An 18840-nucleotide genomic window follows, 5' to 3' on the forward strand; every position below is an offset into this window, starting at 1 on the left:
TACGAACAAATGAGTGAAAAATTTAGCAGGTTCTAAGAGGGTAGTACATAGGAGAAAAATGAAGCAGGACAGAGGGACAAGGAGGGCCAGGGGTAGGGCAAGGAAGGGATTCAATGTCAAATGGGATGATGGGGATGGGGGAAGTCTCACTGAGGTGATACTTGAGCAAAGACCTGCAAAAAAGCAGAGTACCAAGCCACACAGGTACCCGGAGACAGAGGATTCCAGACAGAGAAAATAGCAATGTGCCTGAGGCAGGAACGTGCCTTGGGTGTTTGGGGAAAAGCAAGGGAGTTGGTTTTGGAACCACTACTGTGATTCAGACAAGACGGTAGGGTGCCTCAACCAGGATGGTGGTAGTGGAAATGGTAAGAAGAGAGCGGATTCTGGATGGGAAAAGCCATAGAAAGTTTCAGGAAGGGCTGGAAAGAGGCAGCAGCAACATCTGCCAGTGACTTTCCAATGTTTGAGGGGCATGCCCTGCAGATCTAGTGGACCTGGCTCAGAGGCACTTTCCGAGTGGGGCCATGCTGTGACAAGAGCTGCCTAAGAGGCAGGAGCCCCGGCCCCACTCCTCGGCAGCTGGGCCCCTCGGACTAATCATCTACTTCCTCAGGACAGGAGCTTCCTGACTTACAAACAGGAAGAACAAATGTCTGGCTTGCCTCGTGGCCTCAGACTGGACTCTCTGTTGTCTTAAAATGCCTTCTCATCCCGAGATCCAGCATTCAGATTCCACAAGAGGCTTTAGAAACATCTGAAATGCCACATCAGAGACAAATTCTGTTCTTTGAATAAATAAATATGCTGCACTCTTATTTCTCGTCCCTCGGACTTTCCCCTGCCTGCAGGATTTATGCTTGACTGGCTTCTCAAGGGGTGAGGTGGGGGAAAGAAGAAATCCCCGCGTGGCGCAGGACCCAGTAGAGCAGCTCACCGCCGCAAGGCTGAGCCAGCACCATATAAGGCACAGAGGCTACTTACAGTGCAGGGACCTCATTTGACTCAGAATAAGTGCGTAGGTAGGCAATGTAGGCCAAGTCTACTACCCTTGTCAACGCAGGCTGCCTAGAGCGCTGGACTGAGGAAAGCAGGAAACCTCGGCAAGGGCTCATGATCTCACAATCCGGGGCAACAAGGAGGCTCACAGCTAAGCTTATCCAGGCTGAATGGCACAGAAGAGAGCTTTAATCAATAAAAACCTCATCTTGGACTGACTAGCACAGCAAAAAAGAGAGTGTTTAGGACCTGGGAAATGGTTAACGAAACCACGCTCCTCTTTTTGTAATAGGATGCAACTGCTCAGGATGCCTGTGGCAGGCACTCCTGAGTCTGGGTGTCCCATCAGTAACTTCTTTTCTCCCAGCCCCCGCTAGGCAGGTCCCGGGCTACAGGACTGCCTCCTTGCCCCAGCTCCTGAGTCTGCAAGTGGTCTCCTGCCCCCAGCTGAGCCAGGTAGATGGTCTTTCTCAGGAGTTTGGAATGGGGTGGTGGAGGCTGAGCTCAGCCTCTGCTGTGCTTGAGAGAGAAATGCAGGAAAGCTGGGGCTGGCATGGCTGTATGGGGCCACGAGTGAGTACTGGAGCGCTGCCAACTACGCAAACACAGGCAGGCATAAAGAGAAAAGCAGAATGTGAAGCTGTGTGGCCCCAGAGAAACTGACAGGATAAGCGCTGGGCCGATGGTCCAGTTCTTGGCCCCAGTGTCTTGAGTCCTCTTGGCAGTTCTCCCTTGGTCTCTTTGAGTAGCTACCGTACCAACCCAGTAAATCCCTCTTTGTTGCTTAACATCATTGCACGCGATTTCTATTTTTGGTAACCAAATAACCCCTGAAATGAATCAATATAACAACATGGGAAAAACCCTTTAGCTACAAAATAAAAGATATTGAATTGTATATATTCCATGCTTGTCATTCTGAAAAAAAAAAAAAAGAAATGTATATATGAATACCACCTGGAAGGAAGACATAAAAATTCCTCTGGTGGTTGTAGGGGTGATTATTTTCCTATATTTTTCAAATTTCCACAAAATTGTTATGGCACTCATAATGTTTAAAGAACCCATTGGGCAATCCAATAAATATTTAATATTTGAGCTGTAAGAGCCCCCCCCACGTGACTTCCAAAATAATAGGCAGCACAGTTGATAAATAATTATATACAGTCATCCTGGAGTTGACACAAAGTTCGTTCCTAAAAAGTTGAAGCAAAGTGGTCACTTGAGATCCCCCATATCAGCAGTTCTTCATATTTTTATGAAAGGAAAAAACATATACTGGATTCACCTGTTTGTTAATTGCAGATGTTTTTGTTTTGTTTTGTTTTTAATTTTTTATTTAAATTCAATTTAGTTAACATATAGTGTAGTATTAGTTTCAGGGGTAGAATTTAGTGATTCATCACTTACATATAACACCCAGTGCTCATTCCATCAAGTGCCCTCCTTAATGCCCATCACCCAGTTACCCCATCGCCCCACCAACCTCTTGTCCAGCAACTCTCAGTTTGTTTCCTAGAGTTAAGAGTCTCTTATGGTTTGTCTCCCTTTCTGTTTTCATCTTATTTTATTTTTCCCTCCATTCCGCTATGTTCATCTGTTTGCTTCTTAAATTCCTCATATGAGTGAAATACGGTATTTCTCTTTCTCTGACTTTTTTCTTTTAGCATACCCTCTAGTTCTATCCATGACATTGCAAAGGGCAAGAATTCATTCTTTTTGGTGGCTGAGTAATATATATATTATATGTGTATATATATACCCATATATACTACATCTTTATCCATTCATCTGTCAATGGACATCTGGGCTCTTTCCATATTTTGGCTCTTGTGGACACTGTGTTAATTATAGATATTTTTTCACAGCAGTTTCTCCTCTAGTGGGGCCCCAACACCAGGGTTCCCAGAAAACTCAAACACTTGAATCATGGAACCCAGAAAAGTGGTCACCCTGAATTCACCGAGAACCTATGAGCGGGACCCAGTTCCTGAACCTCTCCCCAGTCTAACCACCCCAGTTCTGGCCAGCCGCTTCACTTTCCTGTGCTGATCAGCCTCCCCCAGCTTTTGGCATAGGTCTTGCCATCACCCTCTCCGGCCCATGACCCCATAACCGGGCAGACTCATGGTACTGCGGAATGTTGCTTCAGGACATCACACACATTTGCTGCTGAGCTGCAAAGGGCTGCGGTCTGCCCAGCAAATCTAGAGTCGGCTCTTCGAGGTCATGCAGGGAGGGAAGCTAGATGCTTGGCAATGAGCATGGCCTCAGAGTTGTCCTCTCGTGGTGTCCCTTGAACACTGTTCAAGGAGGGATTGTGTCTGGAGCTCCTAACTCCCCATCTTTGAGATGTCACAGACACCTGCCCAGGAAAGCCTGCAGAGTCCTTACCTCCAGAGGGAGTGCCAGCGACTCTCCTAAGGAATTTAACCCACTCCTCCATCTCCGCCTGAGAGCTGGCCATGAGGACATAGGAGTCCTGTCCTGTGCGACTCTGGTCCCATGAGGCTGGAGGAAGAAGTAATACTAATGAAGGTCTTCGAGCGGTAAGTGGCCGAGACAAAGGGAAGCAAGGAAAGCTGAACCTCAGCTGCTTCCTTGATTCAATTAAACGACCAAACAACACAAAAGCATTATCTACTTAACCTCAAGGGAACCAAATACCTATGCACTCGAAACTCTAATTCTATAGATAAACCACTGAACACCCGTGGTTTGCAATTGGGATGCCTTGGGCTGAGATCTGCTCCCATCGGGGAGAGAAGCCGTTTCCCACCAGAAAGGAAGAGAAGTTCAAGGGGCAGTGTCGGTGTTAGAGGAGAGAGGCTCAGCCCGTACAATTTTGAAGACTTTAGTCCATCACACCATCACAGATATTTTCCTAAGCTACTCATGTGCTCAGCTATTGGGGTGAGGAGGAGAACAGCAACTCAGGAGAGAGAGACAATGAGCACATGTGTGCCTTTCTCACAAAATCAATGTTTCCTATTCAGGATTTCTACTCTCCTACCTGCACAAGACATTGTAAATGGTAGGTTCTCAACACATAGTTGATGGACAAATGAAGTTTGTTAGGACTTTCTTTACATTTGCACTTTAAACCCATGATTATGGACAGACATATGCAATGTTTCCTGGGTTTTGTGTTACAGACAAAAGGGTAAAGAAGTGACAAGGGGGTGGAACAGGGAGAGGATGCCAAGAGAAAGAATGAAAGAAAGTGACAAAAAGAAAAATGACAGAGAAGGAAAAGAGAGGGAGAAGGAAATCATCAAACATAGGTCTTAGGAAGGACAAGAACATAATAGCAATCCCTTTCAATTACAAGAGGCTATTAAATTTCAAAGTGTCTGTGTAAACACCAACACATTCTTCTCACAATGTCAGGGCAGTTCTCTCAAAAAGAGTTTGTTTTAGCACCCCAGTTGTGCCCAAACCTGTACTTTCTTGCAGGGCAACAAAAGACCTTCAAATTCCATTTGGTTCTGATCTCTTGAACCTATATTAATATCACCACATTCTTTTATGCTTTGGGACAACCCGATTCTGAATCCATCTTATCATTGAGTCATCAGCTCTTCCGACCAGAAGGGTCAGTCCATGGAGGCCCTGACCATTCCTGAGAGCTAGGTGCTTCCAGAAGTAAAATGGGAAGTAAAAAGTGGTCAGGGTAGAACTAAAGAATCATAATATCCCTTTGAAATAGAATGGGCTCTAGTATCATTTCCATTCTACAGCTAATGGAACTCAAGTCCAGAGATGCAAAGAGGCCTGCCCATTGGCACCCAGTAAGTGACCACCAAACTCTAGGCATGGCCCCTGATCTTTCTCCCAATAATTGCCACTAGCCCCTGTTGCGTCCAATTTGACCTTAGCCAAAATTTATCTGGCACCTTTCTCCACCATGCCTATTCTCCAGTCTGTTGTGTTATCAAAAACATGCCTTTTCAGTTTACCCTGACTTCTGGAAGATCTTTTAGTTTTGCCATTAGTTTTGTCTCTCGACTCCAGTGAGGAACACCCAGCTCTCAGGATGCTCCTGACTGGCCAGGACTTCGATGGACTGACACTTCTGGTCAAAAAAGCCGATGACCCGATCACAAGAAAGATTCTAAATCAGGTCATCCCAAAGGGTAAAGAAGGTGAAGCTCCATGATATTAAATAGGTTCAAGAGATCAAAGGCAAAGGGAATTTGAAAATCTTTTGCTGCCCTATAAAACAATTAATGTTGGGCACATTGGAGTGCCTTCTCTATTTAAAATGGTAAGTGAGGGGCGCCTGGGTGGCTGTCAGTTAAGTGTCTGCCTTCGGCTCAGGTCACGATCCCAGGGTCCTGGGATAAAGCCCTGTGTTGGGCTCCCTGCTCAGCAGGGAGTCTGCTTCTCCCTCTCCACCCACTCCCCCCACCCCTGCTTGTGCTCTCTCTCACTATCTCTGTCTCTCTTTCTCTCTCAAATAAATAAATAGAAACTTTTTTTGAAGTAAAAAAATAAAGAATAAAATGGTAAGTAACTGCCACTATCCCAACCTCAATGAGAATTTTTCTTTCTTTGCTTTAATTTTTTCCATTGTGCTTATTCTATCATAAGCAGTCAGTTGTCAGTCTCCTCCATTAGACTGTGAGCTACACGCAGGCTTGCTCTTTTCTGGATTCCCAGTTCCTATGATAGTTCCTGGCTCATAGCAGGTGCTCAATAAATCTGTTGTAACATCTCACCAGACAGCATGAGAATGAAATGCAACAAGTGGAATAACTTTCTGTATCCGTGATGACGTCCTTTGGGTGGAAGGAGAACAGATAATTATTCTGCTAGAGGTAAGTAGGGAAAGGGAAACTTGTCCTAAATTTTTGCCTGCCCCAAATAAAGAAAAACATAGCATGACTACAATGAAAGGCTTCTCTCTGGCTTTTGTGCAACTGATACTGGTGATCACAGAGAGAGGGCCCTGATTAGGAAGGCCATTTCCTCGGCCAGCATTGGTCCCTGAGAATAATCTTGCATAAGAGCATGGCAAAAAGAGGAACGAAAAATCTCTACATCATAATACAAAGGCTTGCCTCGCTTTAAGTTGGGTGAAGACTTGAGAATGATGGCTCCTTTAGGAAACCTTTAGGAAAATGGTTCCCTACCTTATTATTGCTTTAGAATTGTTGTTTGTTCTTATGAGACGTGTGTGTGTGTGTGTGTGCATGCGCGCACATGCACGTGCACACCCAGGAGGCTGCAGCAAGTGTACGTGATAATGAGATACTGTAGCATAGCAATCTTCAAGGGTGCTGGGCTTGGCGTGCAAAGCCCACATTGAATCTGCAGCCAGGCCTCTCAGTAGGGTTACCCTTGATAGAAAATTCAGGCTTTGGGAAACATGTTACCATGGACAGTTGTATCCCATGAACTGTGCTGGGAAAGGGGTCCTCGGACTAGAAGAATCTTGTGGGAAAGAGATGGGGTTTTCTCAGAGATGAGAGACTAAAAAATAAACTCTTCCTTTGAGGAGGAAGAGAGTTGGACAGAACTCAGATAAAAGAGCAAAGGAGTGCCCACTGGGAAGGAGGCCGCCCGGAGGAGCTGAACTTTAAAAACGGTCTTTCTTTGTTTTCTATAGCAGTAGCCAGTTTTAGGATTGATTTCTACATTGTAATTTCCTCCAGTTATCCCCAAAGATCAAACATCTACATGACACTGACTATGTTTCAGTCACTAGACCAAATGTGCCAAGTCGATTCCTTTCTTTCATCCTCACTATCCTCATCATTGTCGCATTTCACAGATAAAGAAACAGGCAGGAAGAAATGAAATAACCTGATCACAGTTACACAAATAGAAAGCGGCAGGGCCAGGATTCGGAGCAGGGCAGGCCAGCTCCAGACCAGGCACTCTAACCTCACGGCTACGTTGCCTTCTTCATCATGTCTTATGCGCACGCTACCTTGAGCGAGTGGTAAGGAGGGGGTTAAGGGAAGGGGCGCTCGCTCAGGGGCCTGGCGGCCTTCCCTGCTATGTCACCACCTGGCCAGCAGGTCTGGAGTTCCTGGCGGGGCTGGGGCTGGCAAAGGAGCACGAGATAGGGAGAAGCAGCCTCAGTGTGCTAGGCTCACACAAACCCGAATTCCCCTTGAGACGGAGTAAGAGCAACTCCTCTTGCCCCAGATGCACTTGAGGAAGGGAACCCTTGCCTGGGCAGAAGCACCCTCCAGCGCACTGCTAACACGCGCAGTAGAGGACCTTCAGCACCCGACATGTGCTAAGTGCTCAGTAATTCGCGGCTGTCATTTCTTATTAGGTCGTGTTGAATCATATGAGACTATTGACCGTGGACCATTTTTGACCTACCAAAATGGCAATTTCACATTGCTCAGTCTACACTGTAACTGTTCATTTTAATATCTCACTCAACTTGGAAACCGAGCTCCTTTTAGTGAGCAGGGATGATGTACTTTTCAGAGCAGTGTATCAGCGCCTGGTGGAATACGTGTCTCCAAGCACACACTCACGAGATGCTTACGGGGTTGAACCACACGCGCACCCGCTTAGTTGGCCTGCCAGCTAATGAACTAGTATAGGTTCGTTAACTACATACAGAACTACAGTGCATTTTTACTCGGTTGGTTGGTTAGCTGGCTGACAGACTCAGCCTTGACTTCTAGGATCCTGAAGTAAGACGGGAATATAATGTACCTCTGTCCCCACTTTTGTTGCCTACCTGGAATGACTTCAAAGACAAACTTCCCCGCCTCTTCTGGGTTCGTGGCGATCTCCTTGATCGTACTTCCTGGTAGATACATGCAACCCTGAAAGATCAAAAGTTGGCCCTTTAAGATAAGCAGCAATTTGGTCCCCTAAAATTAAGTTGAAGGACAGACAGGATAACGATGGGATCAGGGAAGAAGATAGGTAGGTGGAGAGGAACATGGAAAGCTAGCACCCCAGTTTTGAATGGGGCCCTTCTGCTATTCAAGCCTCTGACAAATTGACAGCTACCTGAGAGCAAGCTAGGTGCCTAGAGAGAAAAGAACAAGGTCCTGACAGAAGAGTGAGGGGAGGGGAAACCATCAGCAACACTTGCCTCTTGCCACTTTTCCAAGGACCTGACTTCCTGGCCAAACCAGACATCGGACCTTTGTAAGCAGGGCAGAGACTGGTATGCCTTGCAGAGGTAGTATGGTGGGCATTCTACCTGCCCGGCTGCCGGAGATGGCACGGGGGATGGAACCACAGGTAGCCAGTCAAGAAGATAGAGTACTTAGGAGCTGCAAGAGCTGCTGAGCAGCACATTCCAAGCATCTGCCCCTTTGCTTAGCACCTTGACTATGTTACCCAATTAGTCCTTCCGGCAACCCTCCCAGCCAGGTGTCATTATGCACATTTACAAGTGAAGAACCAGAAAGGTTCTATAATCTGCCCAGTGTCACAGAGCTAATAAGGGACAGAATGGTAATTCATCTCAGTAGCGAGTTCAAGGTGAGGTGGTGGGGACCCACCAGCTTCATGTCCCCCCGAAGTGGGGAGGAGGATCCTGGATCCATGGCAGGAAGTGAGATTGCAGAAGGATAGGTGACCTCTTATATGTGAATATGTTATCAGAAGAACAAGTCACTTCCGCTATGTGTGTGCTCAGTGCTTTAGCACTTACATGCACCATCACATGCAATATCCCATTAGATCCCCACAACAGCTCTGTACCATAAGCCTGGCAACATGTGCCTCTTCTCCTTTGCAGACGAGGTAATCAATACTGTGGAAATCTAGGCGACTGCACCAAGGGACACAGCTTATTTGTCCTAGAGTTGGCTTGTCAGAATTTATATCTCACTGGCCGTGACAGGCAGCGTGTCTGATTCTAGCTGAGTAAATATATGTGTCTTTAGAACAGAGTGTCAGTGAAGAGGATTGGCATCAGAAAATCCATTAACATCAAAAACAGAGAGGCAGCCTTGAAAAGTCCCTGAGCAAACAAAACCAGTTTAGTCATACAAAGCTCAATTTTGCTTACTTTGCAAGACAAACTTGACCTGGATCATTTCTTGCTCATGCTTCTGGAAATCATAAGCAAAACTTGAACTGTAATCACTGACCAGTTTCCTATCGTTTAAGGAAACGCGCGCAAGGGGCGGGGAGAGGCAGAGGGAGAAGGAGAGAGAGAATCTCAAGCAGCTCTGCACTAAGTGAGGCTCGATCTCACGACCCTGAGATCATGACCTGAACTGAAATCAAGAGTTGGACACTTAACTGACTGAGCCAACCAGGCACCCCTAAGGAAATTCTCATATTATAACCAATCACTATAAAGAATAAACAGTCACTCCTTTCTCAACTTAAAATGCTGCTTTATAACAATATATCCCTGAGCCTCATTCCACATTTTTGGTTTAAATGCTTCCAGTTTGCAAACTGTCTTTTTGGTGTACGCAAAATAAATTTTTACTAATTATTACTTCGGTGATTCATTGTTTTTACTTCTGTTATTTCTGAACTTTTGAGAGTATAGGACAAGAGTCTTAATGAACTCTCAGATCAGCTGAGGAACCTCAAAGAATAAATGTTTCTTGAGAGTCTAGAAATAAAAATGTCTAAGACTGAATGAGAAAAAGGTAGAAGAAAAAGAAGAAGAAAAGGAGGAAGAAAAGAGGAAGAGGGGAGAGACAGCGAGGGGGAAGAGGAAAAAAGAAAAAGTATCTGTCTATAAAAGGGAATTCTGCATTTTTCTACATTTCTCTAATTTTATTACTTGAAAATAACCTCAAACCTACAAGGTCCTCATCATCTTTAAATAATATCAATGGCCTCGGGAAAAAAAATGACCCTGAGATTGTGCAGCTGGGCTTCTTTGCATGAGTTACGGCACTAGAATAAAAAGCCACATTATTTTTAGACAAGAAGGAGCACTGCCTGGCAGAAGAAAAGGAAAGTATAATTTCAGAAGTATCTGCATCTCCTAAATACCTCTATTATTTGATATGTCCAAATTACTTTCATCCAAAAATAGTAAAAATAAAGTACAAAATATGTAAGTACTATTTATCAAGCAGTAACTAAGTGCCAGGCTCTTTGCTAAATGCCCTGAATATATTATCATATTAAATCTTCATAAGAACTCTCTGAAGGGGGCGCCTAGGTGGCTCAGTTGTTAAGCGTCTGCCTTCGGCTCAGGTCATGGTCCCAAGGTCCTGGGATCGAGCCCCGCACTGGGCTCCCTGCTCGGCGGGAAGCCTGCTTCTCCCTCTCCCACTCCCTCTGCTTGTGTTCCCTCTCTCGCTGTGTCTCTCTCTGTCAAATAAATAAATAAATAAAAAGAACTCTCTGAAGGACAGACTGTTATTTTCCCCACTGGAGACATGAGGAAGTAAGGGTCAGAGAGGTTAATTAGATGATCCAAGATCACAGCGCTAGTTAATAGGAGTGCTGTGATTCAAACTCCAGTCAGTGGGATTTCAGAATGACAAGTAAGACTTTACTTACAAGTCCCACTTACTTTGGGGGAAGAAGTAACCATCAGAGTTAAACTTATTCACACCAAGACATAAATGACAAACTGCAAGCCCTTCCTCATCTTGAGCACAAGAACCCTGGACATCATAAATGAAGAGAGGAGAGTGGGAAGCCATCAGAGAGACAGTAGTGGGGGTGGGGACACTGATGGGGAGGGAGGAATGGCCCCGGACAGGGAAGGGCTCAAGTGGCCACTTTCCCCCACATTGCAAGTCGACTGGGGTGGACGCTGTACAAAGATGGAAGGAGGAGGCCACACGTCCTACAGCAATGAAGCAGGGCAGATAGCCGGGGCAGTGGGGTGCTGGAGCCCACGTACAGCGGCTGGCAAGGATGCACCGCCACAGCTTCAGGGACAATGTGAGCAGTTTTTAAACACAGCCGTTATCGAAAGTTAAATTATACAAGCTTATAATGAAATATTTTATATTAAAAATAACGGTAATACTACTCAGAGTTCATCGATTCCTAGTTATTTACTATATTTTACTATGATTTCTGTTCATGTCGTTATTTACATCTGTTCTATCTGTGTGGTTAAAATACTATAAAACACTGTGCTTTACACATCTCTTCTCAACTCTGTGTTCAGTGATGTCATGTTAGCAGCCTGAATCAGCCAGGCTGGGGTATTCACACCACGGAAATTGGCTAATACTGCATCACGATCAGCTCGGCCGCCAGACAGCCATTTGTGAAACACTTCCCAGCCACCTGCGGTAACGTCCCTGAAAAGGAGATGAGACAAGGGAACAAAGAAGCTAGGACTGTCCAGAACCATCACTGTAGCAGGGACTCGAGGGCAGTTTGCTGAGGTTCTGGTTTAAACAATTTCCCTGACAAAGAACCTTTTGGAATGAGTTCTATCAAGCTAAGTCAAAGATTTACAGAGCATTATGCTATTAAAGCTGGACAGACCATGCTGAGACCTCAGGGGAAAAAATGCACAGACTGCCTTCTGTCGAGCCCCGAGCTTCCTGGGAAGCAGGCACAGGAGGCCCGTCAGAGAGGGGCCGATCATTTATTTAATCATTCTCCTTTGTTGGACATTAAGTTCAAAGTTTCTCATTATAAACAGCACTGCACGTATCTTATTTCTCTTGGATCACTTCCTAAAACTAAAATGACTCGCTGTAAGCCTATGATATTTTTTTGGCTCTTAGAAATTCGGCCAAATGGCTTTCTAGAAAGTTTGCACCAGTTCATATGCATATCATCAGTGTACATGAGGGCCCTTTTCACCCGATTGCTCCAAGATTACTGGGGTTTCTGTCTGAGATTTTTTTTAAGGGATAGAATTGTGCGTGTTCTTTTTAAATTTGTAACTAATTTATGCCTTACAGAAAAATTAGAAAATGAACAAAAAAGAGGAAAATCAAAAATTGTCTGCAACTCCAGTGCTCAGAAGAGATAACCACTATTAAAAGGTCTGAGTATTTCTCTCCCAGCCGTTTTCCCATAAATTCACATTCATTATTTTTTCCCTCAACAATGGGATTAGTTAGATACATCATCCTCTGTTGTGAATTGGCCTTTTTTGCTTTTGTTTTCAAAGCCATATTACAGATATCTTTCTATTTCAAAAAGTATTAATTTAGGGCATAACAACAGACTTATATTCTATTGTATAAATATACAAAATTTCCTTGATATAACTTAGCCCCTACCACTGGGCATTGTTTTTAACACCACTATTATAAACAATACTGTAGTGAAAACATGTACAGGTAAATTTAATTATCTACATCAGTCTTGGGGCACCTGGGTGGCTCATTCAGTTAAGCAGCTGTCTTTGGCTCCGGCATGATCTCAGGGTGCTGGGATCCAGCCCGGATTGGGCTCCCTGCTCAGCGGAAAGTCTGCTTCTCCCTCTGTCCCACCCCTACCTCCCCTCCCCCGCCCCCGGCTCATGCTCTCTCTCTCTCTGTCTCTCACATAAATAAATAAATAAATAAATAAATAAATAAATAAATAAAATCTTTAGAAAAATAATTATCTACACCAGTCTTAAGCAACCACTTTGGTTAAATGTCTAGAATTAGAAATGCAGGGTCAAAGAGTTCGCATTTTTTAAAAAGGCATGTATTACCCTCCAGAAAGGTGGTACAGATTTTCATTTCCATCAGCTATGCATTATAATTCCTATTCCCTGTCCTTACCAACACTGAAATTTCTAGAAAAGCTTTGCTAATTTGATAAGGGGACAGTGATGTCTCATTAGATTACATTGTATGTCTTTAATTATTACCAAGACTGAACTTTTTCACATACACGTATTGGCGATTACATTTCTTTGGTAAATTGTCCATTTGCGTCATTTGCTCACTTTTCTATTGAGCTATTTGGACTTTTTTTAAAATAGGTTTGAAAGAATACTTTAAATATTAAGAATATTTGTGTACTATATGCACATATACAATTTTTCCTTCTTATTATTTGCCTTTTCACATTATGATAATTGGTTTTTAAGGTATAGAGATATTTTTATTTATGTAATTAAATTAGCCTTTCCCTTGTGCTATCTTTGTTGCTTACATTATGCTTGAAAAACACCTGCCTTCCAAAGATTATGCAGATAACTGCATTTTCTTCTAGGACTTTTATGAACTCACTTTTTTTTAAATTTAAGTCTTCACTCCATCCAGAATCATGAATGGTGTGAAACATAGCATAGAAATATACCTTTATTTTTCCCCAAGAATTTAGCTCATGTCTGTAACTTTCATGTCATTTCTAGATGTTTGACATGTCTATGAATCCCAAAACAGTGTTAAATAAGTGCTTTATTTTTAATAGATTTCCTTTATCTTAACAAAATAATTATGGATATATAAAAAGTCTACAGGGATGTCCACTTAACTCTTATTTGTAATAATAATATAAAAATATCAGCCCAAATTCGTTAGAAAATTAGTTAAATAAATTATAAAATGTCCATATGGTAGATTATTCTGCCACCATTAAGAATTACATTGTAAAAGAATATTTATTTATAATAATAGTAATTCATGACTTATTGTTAATTTTTAAATAAAGAATATTATTATACTAATTTACATTTAGAATAGATGAGTTTCTAAATGTATATGTATAGAAAGAACTGGAAGAAGTGAGAATTTGGGTGCCTATTTCTTGCTAATGGGATCTTTTTCATTTTCTGCTTTGTGTTTTTCCACATCTTCCAGATTTCCTATCATCCATGCACACATATAGCTTTTGTAATCAAAGTATCCATATCTATATACAGTAAAATCTTCTTTATAATACATTATCATTCATCCCTAAAAGCTTTTTAAAAAACTTTTTATATCTGAAATGAGTATTGAATTTTACCAAATGCTTCTTTCAGCCACAATTTAGGGGTTGTGCAGTTTTTCCTTATTTGACTTATTGATGTCAACCTATTGATCTGATGTATTATATTAATAGAGTTCCTTAAAAAAAAAAAACATACTTTCATCCTAGAAGAAGCTTTGCCTAATTATCCCAGGCTATTTTACCCCCGGAAGGACTTCCTTCAGAAGCAAAGGAGAGAAGCTAGGACCTCCAATAATTTATTTAACCTTTGACATCAGCTTTCACAAAACATTTTATATACACATGCTTCATATCATTTGAGCCTGTGGTAAGTGCAGGCCAGATATGATTGTCTCATTCTATAAAAGAAGAAAGAGGAGTCCAGAAAAATTAAATAGTTACCTGGCCAGTCTCCTGGTAGAAAAGCCAGGGAAGGAATACAAGCTTGGACATATTATACCTCTCACCATCTACACCTCGGGGAAGTAAACCCCACTGAGTTGTCCTTCCTGCTGATTTGGGAAGGCTAATGCTTTAGTGCCGCCTCCCTCATTCTGCAGATGGGAAGACTCGCTGCATCAGCTCCTCATGCACTAGTCACCACCATCTTAGCCTATAATTGCTTGGCTCTGATAGGGTCTGCGTTGTTCATAAAGTAAAAGGAAGTCTGGTTACCATGCACAGGTCACTGAGCAAGAACCCAGTCGGTGGTGGGGTCTCTGGCCCTTCTCCAGCCTTTGCAGTGACAGACACTCAAGTGGAGGGCCTGGTTAACCAGGTGCTGCTGATATGTCACAGATCCCCAAGCTTATTCTTAAAGAGAACTGTCCTCTTCCAAAATGACTGTCTTGTTTCTTTACATACCCTCAATACCCTTACCATTCCTGGGGCTTTTGTTCCTGGGTCCAGAAGGTTCTAGAGTCTGTCTTCCCTAATAAGTTCCTTCTGGCCAAGCTCACTCTTCCACCTCCACAGACATGAGCTCTAGATGGGGTGGCCAGTCATTCTGGTTGCTCCAAGACATGCAGTTTACACCTGGGGTCCCAGGGTAATTGTTAATAGCACTCCCTTTCACTTTCACGCACCATGATGGCCAAGAGGAATCACTAGTCCCAAGATTTAGGACCAAAGTCCTCTCTGGCCCCATCCACTCCAACTGGAAATCCTGTTTGCTGTACTTTCAAAGTATACCAGGAACCTGATCACTTTCCTCCAGCCCACAACCCCCACTGACATTCTAAACAACATAACCTCTCCCCTAGATTACCCTCACGCCTCCTTCCTCTGGCCCTGAATCTATTTTGAACACTGTAGCCAGAGCCTTCTTTTTACAGCATAAGCCAAAGAAATGTCCCCTTTCTGCTCAGAACCTTGCAATGCTTCCCCATAGCCCTCAGCATAAACCCTCACGCCCTTACAGTGGTCTTCTTCTTTGCTATCTGCACTGTGATCCTGGGCCCCGCCCTCCCCTCTCTGACCGCATCCCCTTTGATTCTCTCATTCCTGAGTTCTGTTGCTCCCACACTGACCTCCTTGGTATTCTCAGTGCACAGCAGACATGCTCCACCACCGGGCCTTTGCACTGGCTTTCCTCTCTGCATGAAGTGCTTTTTCCCCAGAGATCCGCCTGGCTAACTGCCTCTCTCCTTCTTAATCATGCTGACCACCCTTTATAAAATCATATCACCTCCCCAAATGCTTGATCTCCCCTTAACCCATTCTTTTTTTTTTTTTTTAATCTCATGGAACTTACCATTTTTTAACAAACCACATACTCTCCTTATTTATTATTTTCTGTCTGTCCCCTTATCATCTAAGTTCCACATGCAGGGACTTTTATCAGTTTTACTCACTGGTTGAATTCAAGTACCCAAAACAATGTCTGGTACATAATAGATGCTCAGTAAATGTTGGTCGAACAAACAAATCAATTTGCCTGAAGGCAAATCCACTGGCTCTGAGCCCTCACACTCAGCGTCACCATCAAGACTGTGTCACCAGCCTTGACTTAAGGGCTGAGTTTAGGAAGCTCCTCAGTGCTCCCCTCGGGGCTTCGCACACGAGGATCACCCTGTCCTCTCTGCGACTCAGTTTATGGATCTAAAACCTGGTGGGAAGGAGAAAGGGGACGCCTCTCCGACGGATCTTAGGGCGAAAGCAGGGGAGCCCTGCCAGTGGGGACCCACGGCTGGCTGGTACCTGCGGCTTCGTGTCCTCTTCGTCCTTGTAGTAGTAGAGCTGCTGCGCCCTCAGCACGAAGTATCTCTGCTGCCAGTTCTTCACGATGGACCTCTGCTTCCTGAGCCAGCCCATCTTGATGGGCCTCTCCAGCGGGTTGGGGGCGGACGGCTGGTGGAGGGCGGCCATCTGCTCGCCGGTCATCACACTCTTGGACCGAGCTACGGAGAGGAACAGACAGGCAGGCTGGCTGAGGGACATGAAGCGGCGAGCGGGGGGGGAAGCGGGGGGGCGCCGAGGCCACAGAGGAAGCCCCAGGGGGCCGAGAGGCTGGCTGCGCCCCAGCCAGGCTGGCTCAGGGGGCCAGGCCTGCGGGAGGAAGGAAGCCCCGAGCGGCCGAGAGGCAGCCGAGAGGCCTGCTCCAGGCGCGGGCCGGCCAGGGACCGGGAAGCCGGCGACAGCCAGAGGCCCGACGCACACGCAGTCCGGCGCCCGGCGCCAGCCCCGTCATTCTGCAAAGAGAAAGGCTGGCTGGAGCCTTCTGAAGAGGAAGTGGCCGCAGCATCTGACAAAAGGTGCTTCCTTTTTCCTGCGTGGGAGTCGGTATCTGACAAGAGAAAGAGAAAACGGTGCCCGCTCGGAGGGTTCGGGGAGTCCTACGCAGCTGCAGAGGCAGCCGGAAGCTGGCCGGGCACTGTCCCCAGAGCAGGACCTGGCGCCCCGCAGCGTCCCTCCGCAGCAGACCCCGAGCCCCCGGCCCGCTCCACGCCCCCACCGTGCAGGACGCTGGCCCCTCCGGAGTGCTCCTGCCCAGTGTCATCCATTGCCACTCTGTCCCTGGCCCTCTGAGCGTATTTACAGCCCTCTCTGCTCCACCGGGGGCCTCACCGTAGCTGCCTTCCTACCACGGGACCTGTCGGGTGGGCCCTTCCCTGCGCTGACGACACACAAGGACCCAATGGAAAACGCATCTGCCAGCAGAACACAGAAGGGGAATTTGAATCCAGACCCTCATGTTTTTACACCAGAGCGCTGCTGTCACCAGATCAGGTCCAGGTGTCCACAGCTCGTCTCCAGGGTAACTCCCAGCCCGGATAGCGGTCTCCTTTCCTTCCCTCCACAGCAATGGGTCTGCAGGCCTGTGGTCCGGCTGGATATGTCCTCTGAGCCCCACCTCCTTTCTTTCCCTGCCAGTTCTATCGTACCCTTCTACAGAGGTCCACCACATGGGAGCACCAAACCCCGATCATGTGCTGCCACCCCCCAGTGCCTGCACTCCTGTTCTTGCTGGAAGAAGTCTCTGTCTTATAGCCCCTTTCTTCAGCTTTTGTGGGTCCCCAGAACATTCATGACACAGCTGAATGCAGCCAACTTCACTTTGACCAGTTTCTCCCAGCCTGGTTGGAGACCAGCTCTTCCTTTCCTGGCTCTTAGACCCTTGAGTCCAGTACACAAATTCTCCGAGCCTCAGTTTCCTCGCTTGTTAAACTAGGGTAATGACAGTCCCTACTCTATGGAATCATTGTAGAGATTAAACAAGCTAACATATATAAACATATATAACTTGGACATATATAACTTGTCCAAGGGAAGCAAAAGTGACTTGTTCATTTTATCAACAGGTAACGTTGCTTCCACTACAAGGTTGGAGATCATCTCTGAGAGCTTCCTAAACTTCCCTGTGCATTTCAAGGTGTCGCTCCATCATCAAGCTTCCTCTCTTCCTTCACTCCTATCTTTAATGCATTGAATCGAGAACCTTTCCCATTGCTTTTGATTCCTTTCTTTCTATCTCCTTCTCTGCCTATGGCTTTCAACCTTTATTTCTGTTCATGGCATACTTTTAAATACCAGAATTTTATATGGCAACACAGACTAATTGTATTCAGAGTTATCACCCTATTTATGTGTTTTACCCTTCAGTCCTATAAGGCTGTCTGAAGATGACTCTGCTCCCTTGATCCTCACAAGGAGCCTATGTTCCTGTCACATCCCTTGTAGCTGTAATCACCCCTCCCCTCCCACCAGGGAATGGAGAGGCCATACTATGTTGGACACCGGAGGACAAGGCATACTCGGTTCAACCTCCTCTTGGGCAGACATCATCGTAACAGTGCATAAGCCCGGTTGTAGTGAACAGTAATTTGACATTTTGATGACAAGTTGGCAGCATGCTTGCAAAGGGTTTGCTTTATATCAGTGTGTCCTGACACCCCAGTTAAGAATTTTATCTTAGATCTTGCTCCTCAGTGAACTGCTGTCTTCATGATCTTCCACCTGTAGTTCAAACAACCACCACACTGAGGCTAGTCACGTACTCTAAGGCTGTGTACATGATCTAAAGGAATGATAGCAGGGTCTTGGCCGGAATAAAACGGGAGGAAGGAATTTGAAGAACTGTGTACAGCTCTGTGTCTCTCTAGATCAGAGACCGTAACTTGTGAAGACTCCTATCTGTCCTAGAAAAGGGCAGATAATAGACAGAGATGAAAAAGAATGTTCGTACCCACAACCTTTAGAGAAAATGGAGGAGTGAGGCATTCTGGCAAATTCAGGGGTGTTCTCCTTCACGCCAATAGCCTCAGCATAGCCCAGCCATTCTCCTAAAGTAGCATTAGTATGACCATTCTCCTGAAGTAGCATCAGACTAGGGAGGGAGGGCCGCCCTCCAAACAGGGCCATAATGAGGAAGCTTCACTTGGCTTCTGGGGTGATGCCACCAAATGAAGCCAGCCCAGAAAAGGATAGAAATAAGCAGATGCCACACAATGGTTATGAGGACTCAGGCCTCCTGAGCCACCCCCAGAGACCCAAAGAAATTGCTAGAACCATGATGGGAGAAACTAAAGGGGGGTGGGGGAAACAGACGCC

At 45.2% G+C, this 18840-nt stretch overlaps 1 protein-coding gene across 2 annotated transcripts in view; it reads right to left on the bottom strand.

Annotated features, from left to right (window-relative positions):
* ARHGAP25 (Rho GTPase activating protein 25) overlaps nt 1-18840 on the bottom strand; it is an 84958-nt gene that overhangs the window by 29286 nt on the left and 36832 nt on the right. Inside the window, exons 2-4 of one of the 2 annotated variants that reach the window (XM_036073094.2) lie at nt 15991-16190; nt 7709-7796; nt 3394-3510 (exon numbers count right to left, since the gene is read on the bottom strand). In XM_036073094.2, the coding sequence (XP_035928987.1) occupies nt 3394-3510; nt 7709-7796; nt 15991-16190 (405 nt within the window). The remainder of the gene's footprint in view (nt 1-3393; nt 3511-7708; nt 7797-15990; nt 16191-18840) is intronic. The other variant, XM_036073096.2, reaches the window with a different exon arrangement.

This window comes from Halichoerus grypus, chromosome 10 (assembly GCF_964656455.1).
Source record: "Halichoerus grypus chromosome 10, mHalGry1.hap1.1, whole genome shotgun sequence".
In the NCBI taxonomy this organism is placed as follows: Eukaryota; Metazoa; Chordata; class Mammalia; order Carnivora; family Phocidae; genus Halichoerus; species Halichoerus grypus.